Source organism: Moschus berezovskii, chromosome 6 (genome assembly GCF_049115385.1).
Source record: "Moschus berezovskii isolate FMDL1 chromosome 6, NW_MosBer_1.0, whole genome shotgun sequence".
Classification (NCBI taxonomy): Eukaryota; Metazoa; Chordata; class Mammalia; order Artiodactyla; family Moschidae; genus Moschus; species Moschus berezovskii.
This window is the reverse complement of record NC_142465.1, coordinates 79,269,657-79,290,821: the sequence shown is the minus strand read 5'-3', so window position 1 is coordinate 79,290,821 and position 21,165 is coordinate 79,269,657. Positions and strand designations below refer to the sequence as shown.

Sequence of the window (21,165 nt, the reverse complement as noted above, 5' to 3'; positions counted from 1 at the left end):
TGGAGGCCCACCTGGCCTTCCATCAGGGGTGCTTCCCCAGAAAATGGCCCCAGTCATCATGGTCAGCTTCCCCATCTTAGAGGGAGGGACAGAGAAGTGATGGGTGTTAATCCATGAGGACCGCACTCTACAGTTTGGTCTTACAGTTGCCCCGGAACACAGACCAGGAATCTGACCTGATTTTTGCAGGAAGGTAGCTGTTGGCAGGGGTGAGGAGGGGCTTTCTTCCAGCAACTCAGGGGAGGAGCCAAGATTCAAACCGAGGTTGTCATTTGCCTATTGTAAACACCAGTCCTTGTTTAAAGTTCCTTTATTTTCCCCTTTAAATAATTTTTCCCCCAGTAACCTACCTCCTACTAATCCTCTCTTCCACTAGCATGAGTTTATCTGGAAGTTAAGCAAAACCACCCTGAGATGCAGAACTCAGCTAATCCAGAGGAGCTATGTCCAGTTGTCATGAAGGTCCTCTGCCGAGAATGCCTAACAGACACCAGACCATCATGAACTCAATAAACACAAGCTCAGGGAGAGCAACCACGGGAGCTGCAGACTCAAATCAAGGTGAGGATGCAGCAAGACCTCAATCCAGGGACGTGAGCTGAGACCACCCCATGTGGAGATCCTAAAGATTCAATGACGATAAACTTGGGCTCCACTTGACCCCGGCATCACAAGAGAAGGACCCAGGATGTCTGCAGCAACCCGCCTGCCTGTCCTCGTCGCTTTGCACAGGACCAGTGGGAGGGAGTAGGGAGCTTCAGACTGAGCATGTGACCAGAGGGCTTTAGAGTCATCAGAGTTGCTGATGGAGATGGGCATCTGGGGAAGAGCACAGGGCATCCCTTCCAGGCTGACAGCACAGGTGACCTCAGGGGAACTGGTCTCGGCCACTCACTGCCAGGCTGCTCTCATCACAATAGCCAAAGTGTGCAAGAAAGCAAAATAATATAAGAAAGATTCTGTCTATACATACCACAGACTATGAATCACTTAAAAAAGGAAGAAAGTTCTTTTTTAAAAAATTATTTTAAAAGGAAGAAAATTCAGACACATGCCACAGCCTGGATCCTCCTTGAAGACATTATGTTCAGTGAAATAAAACAGTTACAAAAAATTATTGTATTTTCTGTTTTTATTAGGTTTGCGGAGTAGGCAAATTGATAAAGACAGACAGTAGAGTGGTGGTTGTCCGGGGCTGGGGGAGTGGGAGCGGGAGGTCTGGTCTAGTGGAGCTCAGGTTTCAGGAGAAAGGATATGGAGATGGATGGGGTGGTGGCTGCACAACATATGATGCATTGATACCACTCGCCTGTGCACTTAGAAATGGTTAAGTGGTGAATTTTATGTTGTGTATATTTTACCACAGGAAGTAAAAAACAAAGAAAAAAATCCCGTCACAAAGGACAAATATTGTATAAAATTCCACACACTTGATGTCCTGAGAGGAGTCAATTTCATAAAAATCAGGGGTATGCTGGTGCTTGCCAGGGGTGGAGAGGAGGGAGAATGAGTTATTAGTATACAAATGGGACAGTTTCATTTTTGATGTAAAACATTCAGTGGATGGATGGTGATGCTGGTTGTACAATGATGTGAGTGTCCTTAATACCACTGAACTGTACACTTAAAATGGGTAAAATGGTAAATCTGATGATTTTCAAAATGAAAACAAATTGTTAAAAAGCTGAACCATTGTGGGAAAACATAACACCTGAACCCTTTGCAGTCTGTAAAACACTTTCACACACACCATTGTGCAAGCTACCATAGCCCTGTGATGAAAACGTTTACTATCTCAATATCATCTGGGAAAACTAAGGCTCAGACTCGCCCTCAAATGGGGAAACTGGCTGGTCAGTCTGTTTTTTGGACTATGCAGTTTCCTTAGAGGAAGAGAAATCCTTAAACGTTCCAGTAGTCTAACAATGTACTTTCCTTCCACAAATGCTCCCTGTTAGCTTCAGATGAGTCATAAACATCAATTACCTCTTGTCCAAAGAAGTGATTCAAGGCCTAAGGAGGGGCCACAGGGAGCTGAGTCTGGCGGGGCCAATGGAGACCCTCTGCGAGTGGCATCAAGTGTCAGCTCACTTCTGGAACAGCTCCACCTCAAGGGGAAAGCTGCCTGAACTCTTCCTTCACAGAGACTCTGGGGCCCACTCTGCTGTGTCCCACATCTCTCCATCTTCCATGAGTGGGGAGAGAATTTGGCATCATGCAGCCCTCCTAGATGGGGATAAAATGGAAGCAGTGACAGACTTCATTTTCTTGGGCTCCAAATCACTGTAGATGGTGACTGCAGCCATGAAATTAAAATACATTTGCTTCTTGGAAGAAAAGTTATAGTCAACCTCTATAGAGTATTAAAAAGCAGAGACTCACTTTGCCGACAAAGCGCGGTATAGTCAAAGCTGTGATTGTTGCAGTAGTCATGTACGGATGTGACAGTTGGACCATAAAGAAGGCTGAAAGCTGAAGAATTGATGCTTTTGAACTGCGGTGTTGTAGACGACTCTTGAGAGTTCCTTGGAGCGCAAGGAGATCCAACCAGTCCATCCTGAAGGAAATCAGTCCTGAATATTCATTGGAAGGACTGATGCTGAAAGTGAAACTCTAATACTTTGGCCACCTGATGCCAAGAGCTGACTCATTTGAAAAGACCCTGATGCTGGGAAAGATTGAAGGTGGCAGGATAAGGGGAGGACAGAGGATGAGCTGGTTGGATGGCATCGCCGACTCAATGGACATGAGTTTGAGTGAACTCCGGGAGTTGATGATAGATAGGGAGGCCTGGCAAGATGCATTCCATGGGGTCGCAAAGAGTCAGACACGACTGAGCGACTGAACTGAACTGAAGCACTTATAAAAAATTTAAAAAGGATAATATGTGCAGAGATACGCGTATAATTGAATCACTTTGCTTTACACCTGAAACTAATACAATATTGTAAATCAACTCCACTTTAATAAAACACGGAAACAAACAAGTCACTACATACTGAGTTCACAGGTGAGTTGATGCTGGCAAAGTAGGGCTAAGCCCATCACCAGGGAGAAACCCTTCTTGCTGGAATGTCAAAGCCTGGGGAGGGTGATAGAGGAGCCCCTGCTACTTGCGCTGGGTCTCTACAATCCTAACTCTTTTTCTTTCTCCCACTTTCAAAGCTCGCCTATTCCTGGCCTCTCATCGCTAGTCTCCCTGTCTCTCCCTTATTCTGCCCTCAGCGTCTTCTTCAATCCAAAATAAGCGGTTTCTCCCCTTGATCCTGCCCATGTCCCTGGTCCCTGCGTTGCTCTAGGGGTGGCCCAGTCAGGCCGTATTGCAGACACTCATAGATCCAGGTGAGCTCCTCCAACTTCATCTCCAGCTCCTGGGCTTTCTGCCTCATGTTCTCAGCCGATGCTGTCTTTGCCCCCTCCTGCAAGTGCTGTGCATCTTTCACCAGGGAGTACACGTCCAGCGCCATGAATAAACCTGACACCACTCCACTCCCGATGCGGGCTGTTCTAGTCGCTGCCAGAGCTGTGCCTCCGAAATGTCTTCTCACCTGTTGGGCACTTTGGACAGAGACTTGCCCGTTGGTTATGTAGCGCTGAGCAGTGGCTACTAATTGAGGGTTGTCTCTGGCCACCTTGATGGCATGAATATGCCTCCCAAAGTCTTTAACTTTGTAGAGATGCCTTCTATAGGATTTTATTTTGGCTGTGTCAAGGCGACTGGCCTGGGTTTCTGCTGATGACGTGTTCACACCTTCCACCACCATGGTGGACAAACCTGTTACAGCAGCGGCTGCTCCCAGCCCTATTCCAGTGGCTGAGAGTCCCAGACTGAGGCCTGCTGTAAAGGGAGCCAGAACCAGGCCAAGGATGCCCAGGGCACCAGACACAACGCCGGTGGAGGAGGCTACCACATTGGAGATGGTGCAGTCCCTGTGCACCTTGTCAACGCTGTCTGCGAGCTCACGGAGCTTTTTTATGTTCTCCTCCAGCTCCTGTTTTACCCGAGGAAACTCCTTCAAAAACCTCTCCTTTTCCTGCTGGCATTTTTGGAGGCTGTCTTGGTCCTCCCTGGCCAAGACTGTTTGCAGCTTGCTCAGATATTCTCGTAGTGCATATTCCTCTTCCCTGTAACAGTGAACAGTAAAGCCCTAGAAAGACAGCTTGCTTGTCTGTGAAACAGGCTCAACAAGCTCTATCCTGCATAAACCACAGAGATTTTATTGTAAATCACAAGAATTTTACTAATGTAAAAACTTTTCCAACCTTAAACCCTCATTTGGATATTGTTAGTGCTCCATGGACTTATCCAATCATGGAATAAATGAGCAAAGGTCATTTTAGGATACCTTTAACTTCAGAGAGATTTGATAAAGATACCTTAATTTCAGACCAATACCATCACTTCCAGAATGTGTGTAAAATGGGAACTTCACAGATAAAGAGAAGTGGGATTAGAGCAGAAAACCCTTCATTCAAGGACCTTAGTGTATAGTGACCTTGTTGCTTGCTCTTGACTGTTAGGATCTGGTCCCTAGGCCCCAAGCATATTCTGGCTGATAAGAATGTCCTCATCTGCCTAGGGCTATGGCCACTGCACAGTCTGACAAGTTGACACGTGATGGGCCTCTGGGTCATGTGGTATCAGTTCTGACCTCTGGAAGAGCTGGGCTCTAGGGCATTAGTCTGACCTTGGGAGGGGCTGGAGATGACAGGTCAGGGTAATTTGTTGTTAAATAGGGTGAGCGTCCCTGGCGGGCAGTGCTCCATGTGTCCTGCCCCACTGAATCCAGGACAGTAATGCATCCTGGACAATGTAACAGTGGAAGCTTCATGTGTGAATCCTGTCCAGACTCGGCCCTGTGGCTGATGGGAAACTGCATCCTTCCCTGTAATAAACCACAACTGGGATCCTGAAGCTTTAAGAGTCTGTGCATCCTTCTATGGAGTTCTAGAATCTGAGGGTGGTTGTGGGATCCCCCAAATTGGCCCATGATGGGAAATGTAAGGATAGTCCCAGGACTTTGCCCTCATACTTTTCAGACTGGCTAACTGTGCGCCTAGAATTTTATATATTTTTTAATCAAAACTCAGTTAGAAGGACCCTTAATGATCATTTTGCCTGGCATCTGCTCTCATCCAAGCCTGATACCCTTGGCCTTCTCAGCAGAAGGACACTGGGTCTGTCCACTGCCCATATTGACTGAGAAGCAGGAGATGTGCTATGAGCCCTGTTCCCCCGTGGCCCCTCCAGCCCACCTCACTGACTCCTGAACCAGCACCCAGCACCCCTGACCTCTCGGGGTCACATGTTAATTTGTGACAGCTTCATGAGCCTGCACCCCAAGGTGTGTGCAACTTTATGGAACCTCTAAAGATTCAAGAGAATTGAGGAAACACCCATCCGAATGGCTGAGCCTGAAGAGACCGGCACTTGCACAGCTGGTGGAGGAAGTGTTCTCCTCTTTGGTGGGGATATGTGAGGCTCCTCAGAATCCCTCAAATGACACATAATCGCAGCCGCTTATGATGACCCTGGAGGGCTCACTGAGCCACACGGCCTTCCCACTGACAGGGAGGCTCCTCATAGACTAGAAGAGCGTCCCAATTGGAGTGAGAAGCCAGGTCCCAGGCAGGGTGTAGGGGACACAGTCACCCAGGGCCCTCTAGCCCAACTTGTTGGGATCCCGTCAGGAAGGGAAGATATGTTCCCTCTCCCACTCCCAAGACCTCTACCAGGGTCACAGCCCCTTCAGTTCTCTGTCCTTGGGGCCTACTCTCTTCACTCTAGTCCTGGCCCTGCTGCCCAAGCCTGCCTACTAGTCCTCCAACATGGACCCTCTGCTCCACCCTGACCCCTGGGTCTGACCCTGGTCTAGGCCTCTCTGGGCCTTTGGATGAGATGATTGGACTTGGTTCCCCACCTCTGACTCTGCAGTTCACTCTGAGGCCATCACCACAATCCATCAGATCGAATTGCTATTCCCACTGGACACATAACACATAACAAATCTGACACTCAAAGTCTTAAACCCACAGTCCCAGAGTTGGGCAGGGCTAGATCCAGGATCCCACCAGGTCCAACCAGTTCCTCTCCAGCCTCTCTGCCTTATTGGCCAGCAGGAAACTGCAGTGTTGGTATAGTTCCTAAGATACGGAATGAAAGAGTTCTAGTTGGAATCCCCAGGAACACAAAATGATGTTCGGGTCAGGATTTTCTGACTTTAGCCAAAGGAAGACCTTCTTGGTTTTCATCTCCAGGAAGAAGGTCCCCGATTCTTCCCAACAAGTTTATTATAAAATATACATTGATTGAGCACCTATTCTGTGTCAGCAATAGTGAAAAATACTTGCTTCATGATCAGAGTGCTCACAATAACACTGAACACATGATGAAGCAGAGAGTAGCTCAGTAACTTGTCCAAGGTCATATAACCTGCCCTTCCTTGCCGGTTTCATCTCTTCTCAACCCAACGTCATTCACTGCCAACAAATAACACGGAGGAAACATTCCACATAGGAACTTGAGGAGGAACATCCTCAACCCCACCCATAGGATCTGACTGGAGGAAAACAGCATGGGAGAATCTTCCTGGGGCATGTAGATGACATTCCTGGTGTACCTGCATGGTTACCTGGACAAATCGGCCTCAGTCACAAATTTCTCCCAGGGTTTGTCTTCAGTGAGCAGGAATAGCAGTTTTTCCCTTCTCACACTCTCCTGGACATACTCAATGACATCCTTATAAAAGCTTTGGCTCTCTAGACAGAAAAATAAAATTGGATATTAAATAAACTATGGTGTGATGTAAACGGTATCGAGTATGAGTGGTTAAAGTTCCCCTTTCTGAGCAGCACTCAACTGCATGCTGTTGATGGATTTACCTGGGGTCGAAGATGGACTGTATGCACCAGCCCCAATTCATAAGTTAACGCCCAGACCCTCCCACTCTGCAATGACTGCATTAGAGGATAGGGGCTTTAAGGCCGTAATTGGGTGAAGTGAGGCCTTGAGTGTGGGGCCTTAATTCAGTGATATCAGTGTCCTTATCAAATGAAGAGACGTCAGATCTCTTCCTCTGTCTTTCTTCCCTGAAGTGTTAAGTGTTCTTAGGTTTTCTTTTTCTCATGCATCACTAAGAGAGAAATGAACTCAGGGCTCTCATGGAGGGAACCCACAGCACTAGATTAGGGTTTGATTGATTAGGGTGGGTGTGGGTGGAGGAAATAACGAGCACCTGGGCATCTGCCTGGGCGTTTGAGAACAATAGAGCTAGCACCTGCCTGAGGCAGTCACCTGGTAATCAGGTGTTTCTATATGGGAGCCCTGGGCAGGTGCCCTAGCACAGCATGGGGGAGGGGATTCCAGAGAAGGGGAGAGGTTTCTACTTGGAACTAACACATTCCAGGGAGAGAGGACAGCACCACACTAGGCAGGACCTACTATGTGGTAGGCCCTGGTCCAGGCCACGGATACACATGTTTGATCCTCATCACAACATAGGGAAATATTCTTCTCATTTTACAGGTTAGGCCAGGTAAGGTGCTCCAGATCTGGGAGGCAGGTGTGGGAGGCAGCATAGCTAGATTGGGGTTCAGTTTAGAATCCGCTGACCCTCACAGAGCAGCTGGGTGGGCCACAGGGCGAGAAGTGGAGGAAACTACCTCTGTGTTCACACCCCAGGGTCTGGGAGCAGAATGAGGCTTGGACCAAGGGCGAGGGCAGCAGAAGCTCCAGGGGACCTCGTCTCCCTGTCCCGCCTGGCCTTGGGGACTTCCTCCGTTGTGCCCACCCCACTCCATGGGCTGTCCTGGCCTCTCTTCTGAGTCATTAACTGGGATTTACGAGGCACGGGGAGGAAGTTATCATCTTGGCTATGGCTCCCTGAGAAGAGGACCAGGACAGAGTCTATGGGGACAGACCGCCAAGTGTTCGGGGACTCCCCATTGCCTCTCTGGGGGATGCTTATCACGCAATTCTTGGTTCTTGATTACTCGGTAGGTTAATTTGGCCTTGAGGCACCACCCTCGATTCTGGCTCACAAGTAGGAACCTGCCATAGACGAGGTGGCTGACTACCTGAGTGGTTACTGGGATCTTCTGAGCTCATGGTGGCAGCAGCAAGGTCTCAGAGATCTCACCCGCCTGTGTCAGGCTGGAAGAAGGTGTCGTTTCACCCTTGGGGAAGAGAAAACAGATTGTGGGCTTGATCATGGGTGAGCAGTGGCTGTAGGGAGCAAGGAGGAGTGAGCTCCTGGGAGGTTTCCCCTGGGCCGGCCACCAGTGCCACCGTGGACTTAACCCAGCGTGGTTCTCTGTCCCCTGGGCTCTGCAGATCACTGGTTAAGGAAAGTTACTCATCCTCCCACCATCCTCCCCAGTCAGAGTCCTGCTCTCCTGTTGGGGCACAAGGAGAGGATAATCAGAGAGGAGACAGCCATCTGTGAAGTAATAGGAGCATAGAAACAAGAGAAAGAAGAACAGGTAGGAAGGGAATATTCTGGAAACTACATGAGACTGGGAACGCTTGTGTTACTAATTGGTTATAGGTGTTATGACCCACTGTCTATGACGTGCAGGCTTCTGAAACTCACCTACACTTAGGTCAGTCCAAGTTTTCACATTCCTGTGGAGCCCGGCCTTGAACCCAAGGCTTTCTGATCCAAATCCCAGGTTTGTTATGACTATGCTCTACTTGATTTAATGTACAAAAATTTGTGGATGTATGTTAATCGGAAAATGACTCTTTTTATTGCAAAATGATGTCATGCACCCTGTGCTCAAATCTCTGCCTTGATAAAGTCCCCAGTGCTGTAGCTCCCACAACCCACATCCTCCTCCCTTCTGCAATAGCCTTCAGCCCATAAACCTTTTTTCTGGAGTCCCGCCAGCCCCACTCCAATCCCTGCAGTCCTGCCCTGGTCAGTGCAGGACCGGAATGGTGTCGTCTTTGCTGTCCATTCCTGATGGTTCGACTTCAGGCTGTTTTTAATTCTTTATGTAAATAATAGTGCAAAGAACACTCTTCTTGTATAAAACTTTGCCTACATTTAAAATTCTTTCATTAAGCTATTTCTAGAAGGAGAATGACTAGATCCAAGGGTATCAACACCTAACATTTTTTCATACTTAAGCTATTTGTGATGCAAAGAAACTGTACAAATTTACATTCGCACATATCATATGTGATGCTGTCCATCCTTTGTCTCGTCTCTGTTCTTGTTTTAATAGCAGATCTTTATAGAGAGAGAACTTCTTTTGGTTCTGGCTGTGACTATCTTGTGTTGGGAGATGAGAAAAGAAAGCACGTTAATTACACTTAGGCGGTATTTTAAGAAGGCAAAAGAGTACTTATTTAAGTATTCTTCCTGAGACCTGACTGAAATAATAGTAAAAGTCCTTATAGTTCCAGTAACAGCTACTCATGAGAGTGGCTTGTATTTCTGATTTTTCTCCACATTGGTAGTTACTCTAAGACTTCATAAAATATAATCCATATTGTTCTGATAACCAGGAGGTATGTACTGCTGTATCCCCATTTACAGCTAAGGAAGCTGAAGCATAGATGTTCTGTAATTTGTCCAAGGTCAGAAACCTTGTTCATGGAGAACTGGGTCCCACCCCACTCCCTGGGCTCAAGATCCCATACCCGGCTGCTTCTCACTTTGCTGCTAACAAAAATAATAAATAAAAAGCAGGGATGGCGGCAACAGGAACCCAAGGTCTTCACACTCCCTCGCTTGGCTGAAAATCATGACTGCTCCTTATTTACCAATTGCACCGTTATCCTTGCTCTGTCTCACCTCTCAGGAGATAGAGTTACTGAGACAATCACTGGGAAAACTGCCCCTGCCATTCTCTACAGCACCCCACCTAGAGTGGCCGAACTTCCATAGAGTTTCCCCCAAACTCCCTAACCTGAGCCCCGATCCCAGAATCTTTCTATCACTGTCCCTCTGCAATGCCCAGGGTTCCCCTCAAGAGTAGTAACCATCAGCTTGGTTACTAGGGAGTATGCCTGGTGACGGGGGCTGTGGGCAATGACTGTGGATGGGAGAGAATTAACACAGACAAGCCTGTCTCCAGGCACGTGGGGAGGAGAGCTGGCTGGTCCCCTGCCTCCTTCTCTGCCTTGAAGCTGCAGGAGCCCAGGAGACAGGGCGGCCAGTTGAAATTGGGAACACAAGGACCAACAGCCAAGCAGAGAGAGGAGGAGGGTGAGGCAGAAAGGGCTGGTCCTGATGACGCCAAACACTTGAAAATGCGTCAAGCCCCATGACTTATTCTTCCATCCTGCCCTGCCGTTCTTGCCCTGGTCCTGACCCTTGTCTGGGGCCTCCGCTGGCTGTGGATGCTGGATGGTTCTCCCTTCTGCTGGATTCCTATCTGGGTGTCCTCCTCTGTTAGCCTCTGATTGGTTACTAACTGGAAAGGCTGCCAGTGGGAGAGGGGAGGACCCTAGAGAATCCTGTCCCTGCCCAACTGCATGGCCAGACCCAGAGCCCTTCCCTCCACGTGGGCAGACACAGATGCTTCCAAACCTCTTCCTCCACGTGGTGCAGCTCATAGTCCATGGGCAGGGATAGGAGGGGTAAAGACAGTGTCAAATTCAAGTCCTTAGCCCGCCACCAGGCCCTCCTCAGGCTCCAACTCTGTCTCACTCACCCTCCTGACTCCACAGGGCCTGGTTGAGGGGCCTGGAGGACTCCCAGCTGCCTGGACTCTGGTTCCCCCAGCCTCAGGCCTTCGCTCAGGCTTCCCCTCCAAGGCCTTTCCCCACGTGCCTCGCCAGGTGAAATGTTACTTGCACTTGGAGGCCCGTCTCAGAGTCTTCCTCCCCTGCTGTCTTCCTCTATTTCCCTTCCAGTCCCCCTTGGACTCTTGTACTTTCCTGCCTGTGGGGCTATTTGTGTGGCGTTTCTTCAGCTCCCAGCACTGGGCGGGGCTCTGTCTCTTCTCTGCGCTCCTCCTGCTCCAGGGCTTCTGGGCCCTTCAGCTGCCCGGGCACAGCCTGGAGAAAACGTGAGGCGTGGGACCTCTTACTGGGGCAGGAAACCACCAGATTCTCAGAGACATAGCACTACAACTCTTTTCCCTACTGTTGAGTAATTCCATTTGTATTCCTGGTCTGTCTTCTTAAAAGCTCTTTCTGATAGAGAGTGCCATCAGATTTCTGAGCGTTTCCATTTATGGGCATCCCACACTTTCCAGAAGATCACCCTCTGCCAGTAAAAGAGGATGTGAGACCTACATGGTCTATGCTCTCCACCATCTTGGTTTAAGAAAGCTTTGGTATGAACACTGTACTCTCAGGTAGCAGGAAACACCTGCATTTCTTCATGTCCCCTTACTCCAGCCATGGTGTTATTATAAGAGGAGAAAGAGGAAGAGAGAACTGTGGCAAAACACGAGGCCTACCTGAAATCTGATATACTATCCTGAGACTTGAAGACTTGAGCAGGACATTCCTAAGCCTCCCCTCCCACAGGATGTCCAGTCCAGGTCGGTCTGGGTGTGGGGCCCAGCTTCCTCCAGTCTCTCGCTCTCTGCTCCCAAACTGCTGCCTGGGACTTTGAGGGCAGAAGCGTGGAGTCATTTCCTGACTGCAATGGAGGCACTTTTGAAAGCACAGAAATGGGTGTGCCACTCCTACCGAGAAAAGTACCCCTTAAACATGTCCTGCTTGAATGAGGAGAAGGAGAAGAAGGAAAAAATGAAGAGGGGCGAAGAGAAAGAGGAAGAAACAATAAGATTGTACTCACCAATCGATTCCAGAGGATCTAAATGAAAATGGAAAAAGAAAAGAAATGCTAGCATACTGGAAAAAAATGTTAACAATAATTTTGAGTTGGGGAAACCATTCATCAAGACACAATTGCTGGAGCCATAAGGAAGGTCTGATTTATTTGACCTCTTAAAGACTAAATATCTCAAAAGGATGCCACAAACCAAGTCAGAAATAATGAGAGACCAGAAGACACTGTCTGCAATATTTATGGTGGACAAAGATGAACATCAGCCCCAGCACAGCACCCAAGGGCAGACTCAAGGTGGCCAGGCCACAAGGAGGAAGGATTCTAGCCCCCCTGCTGTCCTCATCCCCTCAGCTATCTTGAGATTTCCCTGATGACTCAGCACCCACAACATACAGCTTCCTTCCGGGTCACAGCTTATGCCTCAGGGGTCCACATCCCAAGCTGAGACCACCTGAGCTGGCGTCTACCTCCCTCTGCACTGTTTAGGGTGCCCGAGGGTGGGAGGAATCCGTCAGATACAGCTGCTTCCATGTCCACACTCTGTCCTTCGGGCCATGGTCTCACCTCTCTGAGCTTCCATTTCCCTTCTTTTGTCAACTAGTGACAATCAAGGTTTTCGCAGACAGTCGTCCTGAGGATGGGGAGATGGGTGGGAGTCCTACCCCACTGCTTACCCAGGGGTCTTCCTCTGGCTGAGTGTGAACAAGATCCAGTTGTTCTCAGCTCTGCAGATGCAGCCGCCTTCTGTGTGTCTCTGAAATAAACAACGCATACCTTCTGGTCCCAGATGTATTCAGGAAACCAAAAAGGAAGTGAAACCCTCATTTCTGAGTGGCTCAAATTAACAACACCCTGCCCACAGGCCCCACCCAGAACTATTTCCACCCTCCTGCTGCCCCCTTCGGAGAAGGCAATGGCAAGCAACTCCAGTTCTCTTGCATGGAGAATCCCATGGATGGAGGAACCTGGAAGGCTGCAGTCCGTGGGGTCGCTGAGGGTCGGACACGACTGAGCGACTTAACTTTCACTTTTCACTTTCACACATTGGAGAAGGAAATGGCAACCCACTCCAGTGTTCTTGCCTGGAGAATCCCAGGGACGGGGGAGCCTGGTGGGCTTCCATCTATGGGGTCACACAGAGTCGGACACGACTGAAGTGACTTAGCAGCAGCAGCAGCAGCAGCTGCCCCCTTAGAGAATCAACCCCAGCCTTGACATCCCACGTCCTATGACACAACCCACCCTGCCTCGGCTCCTTGAAGGAGACCTGCCACCTACACACCGTGAGTCCCTTGGCCAACCACTCCCCCACCCCATGGCCGTCTTTCCACCCCCTCAGTCCTCCCCACCCACCCACTCACCAGCCTGCCTGCTGTATTCACCCTCAGACCACCAGCACGTGGCGCAGTTCCAGAACACACCAGCTCCTCACCGCATACTGGTCACACCGCTGCTGCTGAGGGTCACATCCACGTGGCCTCTAGGGTTTGTTCATGCAGGTCCTTCTGCCAGGGACACCTGCTGCATCGAACCTGGAGAAACCATACTCACCCTGTAAAGCCAAAGTCTGGCTTCACCTCCTCTGAGAAGTCTTCCAGGACCTCCCCTGCAGAGTCCCCTGTCGCCTGCTCTGCTCCCTTGGTACCTGGGAGAGGGGCCGAAGGCCACCCCTCAGCCTCTCTGTCCACGCCCCACCCCCAGTCCTTTTGATCAAGTCCTTCTAGACTTGGCCCTGCTGACAGGCACAGACCTAGTGCCTTCAGGTCCCAGCAACTCGCCTGAGGAGGCCCAGCCTTGGTGGTCAAGGTCATTCGGATGAATACACCGTGTGTGGGAAGGGCTGAGAGCATGCTGCTACTTTCTACCCTGGGTTATTTTTAGTTGCTGCACAGTTTCTTTTCTCGAAACGGAGGACCTTTCCCGGAAGGCTGGTGATCTGGCAACTGAAAAGTCAACAACAGAGAACCAGTTTCATTTTCTGTTTGGTTCCTGAACAAAGAGCCAAAGCATCTGGAGGGCTGAGCATTAGCCACCCTCTGGCAGGCTCTGTCCACACCTTTCCTGCTTTACTCTCACATCAGCTCTAGGAAGTGTCAACTCTATTTTTCAGCAAATGAAACAGAAGAAAAGGTCCTACAGCCTGAGAGTCCTGGTCTTTTCTTTGTTGTTCTCACCACAAGGTGCAGCAGTGGGTTGGAGCCCCCATGGAGGCCCACCTGGCCTTCCATCAGGGGTGCTTCCCCAGAAAATGGCCCCAGTCATCATGGTCAGCTTCCCCATCTTAGAGGGAGGGACAGAGAAGTGATGGGTGTTACTCCATGAGGACCGCACTCTACAGTTTGGTCTTACAGTTGCCCCGGAACACAGATCAGGAATCTGACCTGATTTTTGCAGGAAGGTAGCTGATGGCAGGGGTAAGGAGGGGCTTTCTTCCAGCAACTCAGGGGAGGAGCCAAGATTCAAACCGAGGTTGTCATTTGCCTATTGTAAACACCAGTCCTTGTTTAAAATTCCTTTATTTTCCCCTTTAAATAATTATTCCCCCAGTAACCTACCTCCTACTGATTGTTCTCTCTTGCACTAGCATGAGTTTATCTGGAAGTTAAGCAAAACCACCCTGAGATGCAGAACTCAGCTAATCCAGAGGAGCTGTGTCCAGTTGTCATGAAGGTCCTCTGCCGAGAATGCCTAACAGATGCCAGACCATCATGGACTCAATAAACACAAGCTCAGGGAGAGCAACCACGGGAGCTGCAGACTCAAATCAAGGTGAGGATGCCGCAAGACTTCAATCCAGGGACGTGAGCTGAGACCACCCCATGTGGAGATCCTAAAGATTCAATGACGATAAACTTGGGCTCCACTTGACCCCGGCATCACAAGAGAAGGACCCAGGATGGCTGCAGCAACCCGCCTGCCTGTCCTCGTCGCTTTGCACAGGATCAGTGGGAGGGAGTAGGGAGCTTCAGACTGAGCATGTGACCAGAGGGCTTTAGAGTCATCAGAGTTGCTGATGGAGATGGGCATCTGGGGAAGAGCACAGGGCATCCCTTCCAGGCTGACAGCACAGGTGACCTCAGGGGAACTGGTCTTGGCCACTCACTGCCAGGCTGCTCTCATCACAATAGCGAAAGTGCGCAAGAAAGCAAAATAATATAAGAAAAATTCTGTCTATACATACACAGACTATGAATCACTTAAAAAAGGAAGAAAGTTCTTTTTTAAAAAATTATTTTAAAAGGAAGAAAATTCAGACACATGCCACAGCCTGGATCCTCCTTGAAGACATTATGTTCAGTGAAATAAAACAGTTACAAAAAATTATTGTATTTTCTGTTTTTATTAGGTTTGCGGAGTAGGCAAATTGATAAAGACAGACAGTAGCATGGTGGTTGTCAGGGGCTTTGGGAGAGGGAGCGGGAGTTCCGGTCTAGTGGAGCTCAGGTTTCAGGAGAAAGGATATGGAGATGGATGGGGTGGTGGCTGCACAACATATGATGCATTGATACCACTCGCCTGTGCACTTAGAAATGGTTTAGTGGTGAATTTTATGTTGTGTATATTTTACCACAGGAAGTAAAAAACAAAGAAAAAAATCCCGTCACAAAGGACAAATATTGTATGATTCCACTCACATGAGGTCCTGATAGGAGTCAAGTTCATAAAAATCAGGGGTACGCTGGTGCTTGCCAGGGGTGGAGAGGGAGGAGAATGAGGCAAAAGTATACATTTGGGACTGTTTCATTTTGATGTAAAACATTCTGTGGATGTATGGTGATGCTGGTTGTACAGTGATGTGAGTGTCCCTAATAGCACTGAACTGACACTTAAAATGGGTAAAATGGTAAATTTGATGATTTTCAAAAATTAAAGCAAGTTGTTAAAAAGCTGAACCATTGTGGGAAAACATAGCACCTGAACCCTTTACAGTCTGTAAAACACTTTCACACACACCATTGTGCAAGCTACGACAGTCCTGTGATGGAAATATTTACTATCTCAGACTTGCCCCCAAATGGGGAAACTGGCTGGTCGGTCTGCTTTTTGGACTATGCCATTTCCTTAGAGGGAGACAAATCCTTAAACCTTCCAATAGTCTAAAAATGTACTTTCCTTCCATAAATGCTCCCTGTTAGCTTCAGATGAGTCATAAACATCAATTACCTCTTGTCCCAAGAAGTGAGCTCAAGGCCCGAGTCCTTAGGGACCACAGGGAGCTGAGTCTGGTGGGGCCAATGGGGACCCTCTGCAACTGGTATCAAGTGTTAGCTCACTTCTGATACAGCCCCACCTCATGGGGAAAGCTGCCTGGACTCTTCCTTCACAGAGACTCTGGGGCCCACTCTGCTGTGTCCCACATCTCTCATATTCCATGAGTGGGGAGAGAATTTGGCATCATGCAACCCTCCTCGATGGGGATGAAATGGAAGCAGTGACAGACTTCATTATCTTGGGCTCCAAATCACTGTAGATGGTGACTGCAGCCATGAAATTAAAAGACATTTGCTTCTTGGAAGAAAAGTTATAGTCAACCTCTACAGCGTATTAAAAAGCAGAGACATCACTTTGCTGACAAAGTCCCCTATAGTCAAAGCTGTGATTGTTCCAGTAGTCATGTACGGATGTGACAGCTGGACCATGGAGAAGGCTGAGTGTTGAAGAATTGATGCTTTTGAACTGTGGTGTTGTAGAACACTCCTGAGAGTTCCTTGGAGTGCAAGGAGATCCAACCAGTCCATCCTGAAGGAAATCAGTCCTGAATATTCATTGGAAGGACTGATGCTGAAAGTGAAACTCCAATCCTTTGGCCACCTGATGCCAAGAGCTGACTCATTTGAAAAGACCCTGATGCTGGGAAAGATTGAAGGCGGAAGGAGAAGGGGACGACAGAGACTGAGCTGGTTGGATGGCATCGCCGACTCAATGGACATGAGTTTGAGTGAACTCCGGGAGTTGGTGATGGACATGGAGGCCTGGCGTCTTGCAGTCCGTGGGGTTGCAAAGAGTTGGACACGACTGAGCGACTGAACTGAACTGAAGAACTTATAAAAAATTTAAAAAGGATAAATATGTACAGAGATACACATATGATTGAATCACTTTGCTATACACCTGAAGCTAATACAATACTGTAAATCAACTATACTTTAATAAAACATGGAAACAAACAAGTCAGTACCTACTGAGTTCACAGGTGAGTTGATGCTGGCGAAGCAGGGCTAGAGCCCATCACCAGGGAGAAACCCTTCTTGCTGGAATGTCAAGCCCTGGGGAGGGCGATAGAGGAGCCCTTGCTACTTGTGCTGGGTCTCTAGAATCCTAACTCTTTGGCTTTCTCCCATTTTCAAAGCTCCCCTATTCCCGGCAACTCATGGCTACTCTCCCTGTCTCTCCATTATTCTGCCCTCAGCGTCTTCTTCAGTCCAAATAAGCGGTTTCTCCCCTTGAACCTGCCCATGTCCCTGGTCCCTGCATTGCTCTAGGTGTGGCCCAGTTCACTTCAGTTCAGTCACTCAGTTGTGTCCGACTCTTTGCGACCCCATGAATCACAGCACGCCAGGCCTCCCTGTCCATCACCAACTCCTGGAGTTCACCCAAACTCATGTCCGTCAAGTCGCTGATGCCATACAGCCATCTCATTCTCTGTCGTCCCCTTCTCCTCCTGCCCCCAATTCCTCCCAGCATCAGAGTCTTTTCCAGTGAGTCCACTCTTCGCATGAGGTGGCCAAAGTATTGGAGTTTCAGCTTTAGAATCAGTCCTTCCAATGAACACCCAGGACTGATCTCCTTTAGAATGGACTGGTTGGATCTCCTTGCAGTCCAAGGGACTCTCAAGAGTCTTCTTCAGCACCACAGTTCAAAAGCGTCAATTCTTCGGTGACCAACTTTCTTCACAGTCCAACTCTCATCCATACATGACCACTGAAAAACCATAGCCTTGACTAGATGGACCTTTGTTGGCAGAGTAATGTCTCTGCTTTTATTATATTATCTAGATTGGTCATAACTTTCCTTCCAAGGAGTAAGCGTCTTTTAATTTCATGGCTGCAATCAGCACCTGCAGTGATTTTGGAGCCCCCCAAAATAAAGTCTGACACTGTTTCCACTGTTTCCCCATCTATTTCCCATGAAGTGACGGGACCATTTGCCATAATCTTTGTTTTCTGAATGGTGACCTTTAAGCCAACTTTTTCACTCTCCTCTTTCACTTTCCTCAAGAGACTTTTTAGTTCCTCTTCACTTTCTGCCATAAGGGTTGTGTCGTCTGCATATCCGAAGTTATTGATATTTCTCCCGGCAATCTTGATTCTAGCTTCTGCTTCTTCCAGCCCAGCGTTCCTCATGATGTACTCTGCATATAAGTTAAATAAGCAGGGTGACAATATACAGCCTTGACGTACTCCTTTTCCTATTTGGAACCATTCTGTTGTTCCATGTCCAGTTCTAACTGTTGCTTCCTGACCTGCATACAGGTTTCTCAAGAGGCAGATCATGGGGTCTGGAAATTCCATCTCTTTCAGAATTTTCCACAGTTTATTGTGATCCACACAGTCAAAGGCTTTGGCAGAGTCAATGAAGCAGAAATAGATGTTTTTCTGGAACTCTCTTGCTTTTTCCATGATCCAGCGGATGTTGGCAATTTGATCTCTGGTGCTTCTGCCTTTTCTAAAACAAGCTTGAACATCTCGAAGTTCACGGTTCACGTATTGCTGAAGCCTGGCTTGGAGAATTTTGAGCATGACTTTACTAGCGTGTGAGATGAAAACAATTGTGCGGTAGTTTGAGCATTCTTTGGTATTGCCCTACTTTGGGACTGGAATGAAAACTGACCTTTTCCAGTCCTGTGGCCACTGCTGAGTTTTCTAAATTTGCTGGCCTATTGAATGCAGCATGATCACAGCATCATCTTTCAGGATTTGAAGTAGCTCAACTGGAATTCCATCACCTCCACTAGCTTTGTTCGTAGTGATGTTTTCTAAGGCCCTATTGCAGACACTCATAGATCCAGGTGAGCTCCTCCAACATCGTCTCCAGCTCCTGGGCTTTCTGCCTCATGTTCTCAGCCGATGCTGTCTTTGCCCCCTCCTGCAAGTGCTGTGCGTCTTTCACCAGGGAGTACACGTCCAGCGCCATGAATAAACCTGACACCACTCCACTCCCGATGCGGGCTGTTCTAGTTGCTGCCAGAGCTGTGCCTCGGAAATGTCTTCTCACCTGTTTGGCACTTTGGACAGAGACTTGCCCGTTGGTTATGTAGCGCTGAGCAGTGGCTACTAATCGAGGGTTGCCTCTGGCCACCTTGATGGCACGAATATGCCTCCCAAAGTCTTTAACTTTGTAGAGATGCCTTCTATAGGATTTTATTCCGGAATTGTCAAGGCAACTGGCCTGGGTTTCTGCTGATGACGTGCTTATACTTTCCACCACCATGGTGGACAAACCTGTTACAGCAGCTGCTGCTCCCAGCCCTATTCCAGTGACTGAGAGTTCCAGGCTGAGGCCTGCTGTAAATGGTGCCAGAACCAGGCCAAGAATGCCCAGGGCACCAGACACAATGCTGGTGGAGGAGGCTACCACATTGGAGATGGTGCAGTCCCTGTGCACCTTGTCAACACTGTCTGCGAGCTCATGGAGCTTTTTTATGTTCTCCTCCAGCTCCTGTTTTACCCGAGGAAACTCCTTCAAAAACCTCTCCTTTTCCTGCTGGCATTTTTGGAGGCTGTCTTGGCCCTCCCTGGCCAAGACTGTTTGCAGCTTGCTCAGATATTCTCGTAGTGCATATTCCTCTTCCCTGTAACAATGAACAGTAAAGCCTTAGAAAGACAGCTTGTCTGTGAAACAGGCTCAACAAGCTCTATCCTGCATAAACCACAGAGATTTTATTGTAAATCACTAGAATTTTACTAATGTAAAAACTTTTCCAACCTTAAACCCTTATTTAGATATTTTTAGTGCTCCATGGAGAAGGAAATGGCAACCCACTCCAGTGTTCTTGCCTGGAGAATCCCAGGGATGGGGGAGCCTGGTGGGCTTCCGTCTATGGGGTCACACAGAGTCGGACACGACTAAAGTGACTTAGCAGTTAGCAGAGCTCCATGTACATATTCAATCATGGCATAAATAAGCGAAGGTCATCTTAGGATACCTTTAAGTTCAGAGAGATATTTGATCTAGACACCTCAAAGGTAGACCAATACCATCACTTCCAGAATGTGTGTAAAATGGGAACTTCACAGATAAACAAAGAGAAGTGGGATTAGAGCAGAAAACCCTTCATTCAAGGACCTTAGTGTATAGTGAGGAGTCCACTCGTTCTTTGCTCTTGGCTGCTAGGATGTGGTCCCTAGGCCCCAAGAAAATTCAGGCTGATAAGAATGTCCTCGTCTGCCTGATACTTTGGCCACTGGACAGTCTGACAAGTTGACATGTGATGGGCCTCCGGGTCGTGTGGTATCAGTTCTGACCTCTGGAGGAGCTGGGCTTTAGGGCATTAGTCTGACCTTGGGAGGGGCTGGAGATGACAGGTCAGAGTGATTTGATGTTAAATAGGGTGAGCGACCCTGGCGGGCACTGTTCCACATGTCCTGCCCCACTGAATCCAGGACAGTAATGCATCCTGGGGACAACGGATGCTTCGTGTGTGAAACCTGCTCAGACTCTGCCCTGTGGCTGATGGGAAACTGCATCCTTCCCTGTAATAAACCATAATTGGCATCCTAAAGCTTTAAGTGAGTCTGTGCATCCTTCTATTGAGTTCTAGAATCTGAGGGTGGTTGTGGGATGCCCCAAATTGGCCCATGATGGGAAATCTAAGGACAGTCCCACGACTGTGTTCTCATACTTTTCATATTGGCCTACTGTGTGCCTAGAATTTTATTTTTTATCAAAACACAGCTAGAAGGACCCTTAACGATCATTTTGCCTGGCATCTGCTCTCATCCAAGCCTGATACCCTTGGCCTTCTCAAGAGAAAGACACTGGGTCTGTCCACTGCCCATATTGACTGAGAAGCAGGAGATGTGCTGTGAGCCCTGTTCCCCGTGGCCCCTCCAGCCCACCTCACTGACTCCTGACCCAGCACCCAGCACCCCTGACCTCTCAGGGGTCTCATCTTAATTTGTGACAGCTTCATGAGCCTGTACCCTAAGGCTGTGTGCAACTTTATGGAACCTCTAAAGATTCAGGAGACTTGAGAAAACACCCATCCGAATGGCTGAGCCTGAAGAGACCGGCACTTGCACAGCTGGTGGAGGAGGTGTTCTCCTCTTTGGTGGGGATATGTGAGGTTCCTCAGAATCCCTCAAATGACACATAATCGCAGCCGCTTATGATGACCCTGGAGGGCTCACTGAGCCACACGGCCTTCCCACTGACAGGGAGGCTCCACGTAGACTAGAAGAGACTAGTGAGA

The 21,165-nt window shown here is 48.5% G+C and overlaps 3 protein-coding genes across 14 annotated transcripts in view; all 3 read right to left on the bottom strand.

The window, feature by feature from the left end:
* The window catches only part of LOC129537174 (apolipoprotein L2-like), a 39,703-nt gene extending 26,082 nt beyond the window's left edge, over nucleotides 1-13,621 (bottom strand). The window contains exons 1-2 of one of the 2 annotated variants that reach the window (XR_016037655.1): nucleotides 13,504-13,621; nucleotides 13,115-13,285 (exon numbers count right to left, since the gene is read on the bottom strand). The gene's annotated coding sequence lies outside the window, so the exon portion shown is untranslated. Of the gene's footprint in view, nucleotides 1-13,114; nucleotides 13,286-13,503 lie in introns of those variants that run through there. The other variant, XM_088837198.1, reaches the window with a different exon arrangement.
* Nucleotides 1,115-13,252, bottom strand: LOC129537166 (apolipoprotein L3-like). Of its 3 annotated transcripts, XM_088837189.1 has the most exons (5): nucleotides 13,115-13,252; nucleotides 12,428-12,507; nucleotides 8,077-8,175; nucleotides 6,633-6,759; nucleotides 1,115-4,125 (listed from the first exon to the last, which is right to left on the bottom strand). In XM_088837189.1, exons 3-5 carry the CDS (start codon nucleotides 8,105-8,107, stop codon nucleotides 3,234-3,236), a joined length of 1,050 nt encoding a protein of 349 aa, XP_088693315.1. In that variant the 5' UTR covers nucleotides 8,108-8,175; nucleotides 12,428-12,507; nucleotides 13,115-13,252; the 3' UTR covers nucleotides 1,115-3,233. The 3 variants fall into 3 exon arrangements, with proteins under 3 accessions (XP_088693315.1, XP_055252547.2, XP_088693316.1); XM_055396572.2 differs by lacking the exons at nucleotides 12,428-12,507; nucleotides 13,115-13,252 and adding an exon at nucleotides 10,663-10,709; XM_088837190.1 differs by lacking the exons at nucleotides 12,428-12,507; nucleotides 13,115-13,252 and adding an exon at nucleotides 8,915-10,079.
* Nucleotides 13,622-15,107: 1,486 nt separating the features above from the next.
* Nucleotides 15,108-21,165, bottom strand: part of LOC129537170 (apolipoprotein L3-like) — a 37,862-nt gene continuing 31,804 nt past the window's right edge. For all 9 annotated transcript variants that reach the window (XM_088837206.1, XM_088837205.1, XM_088837199.1 and 6 more), the window contains one exon: nucleotides 15,108-19,545. In XM_088837206.1, the coding sequence (XP_088693332.1) occupies nucleotides 18,738-19,545 (808 nt within the window). In that variant the 3' untranslated portion in view covers nucleotides 15,108-18,737. The remainder of the gene's footprint in view (nucleotides 19,546-21,165) is intronic.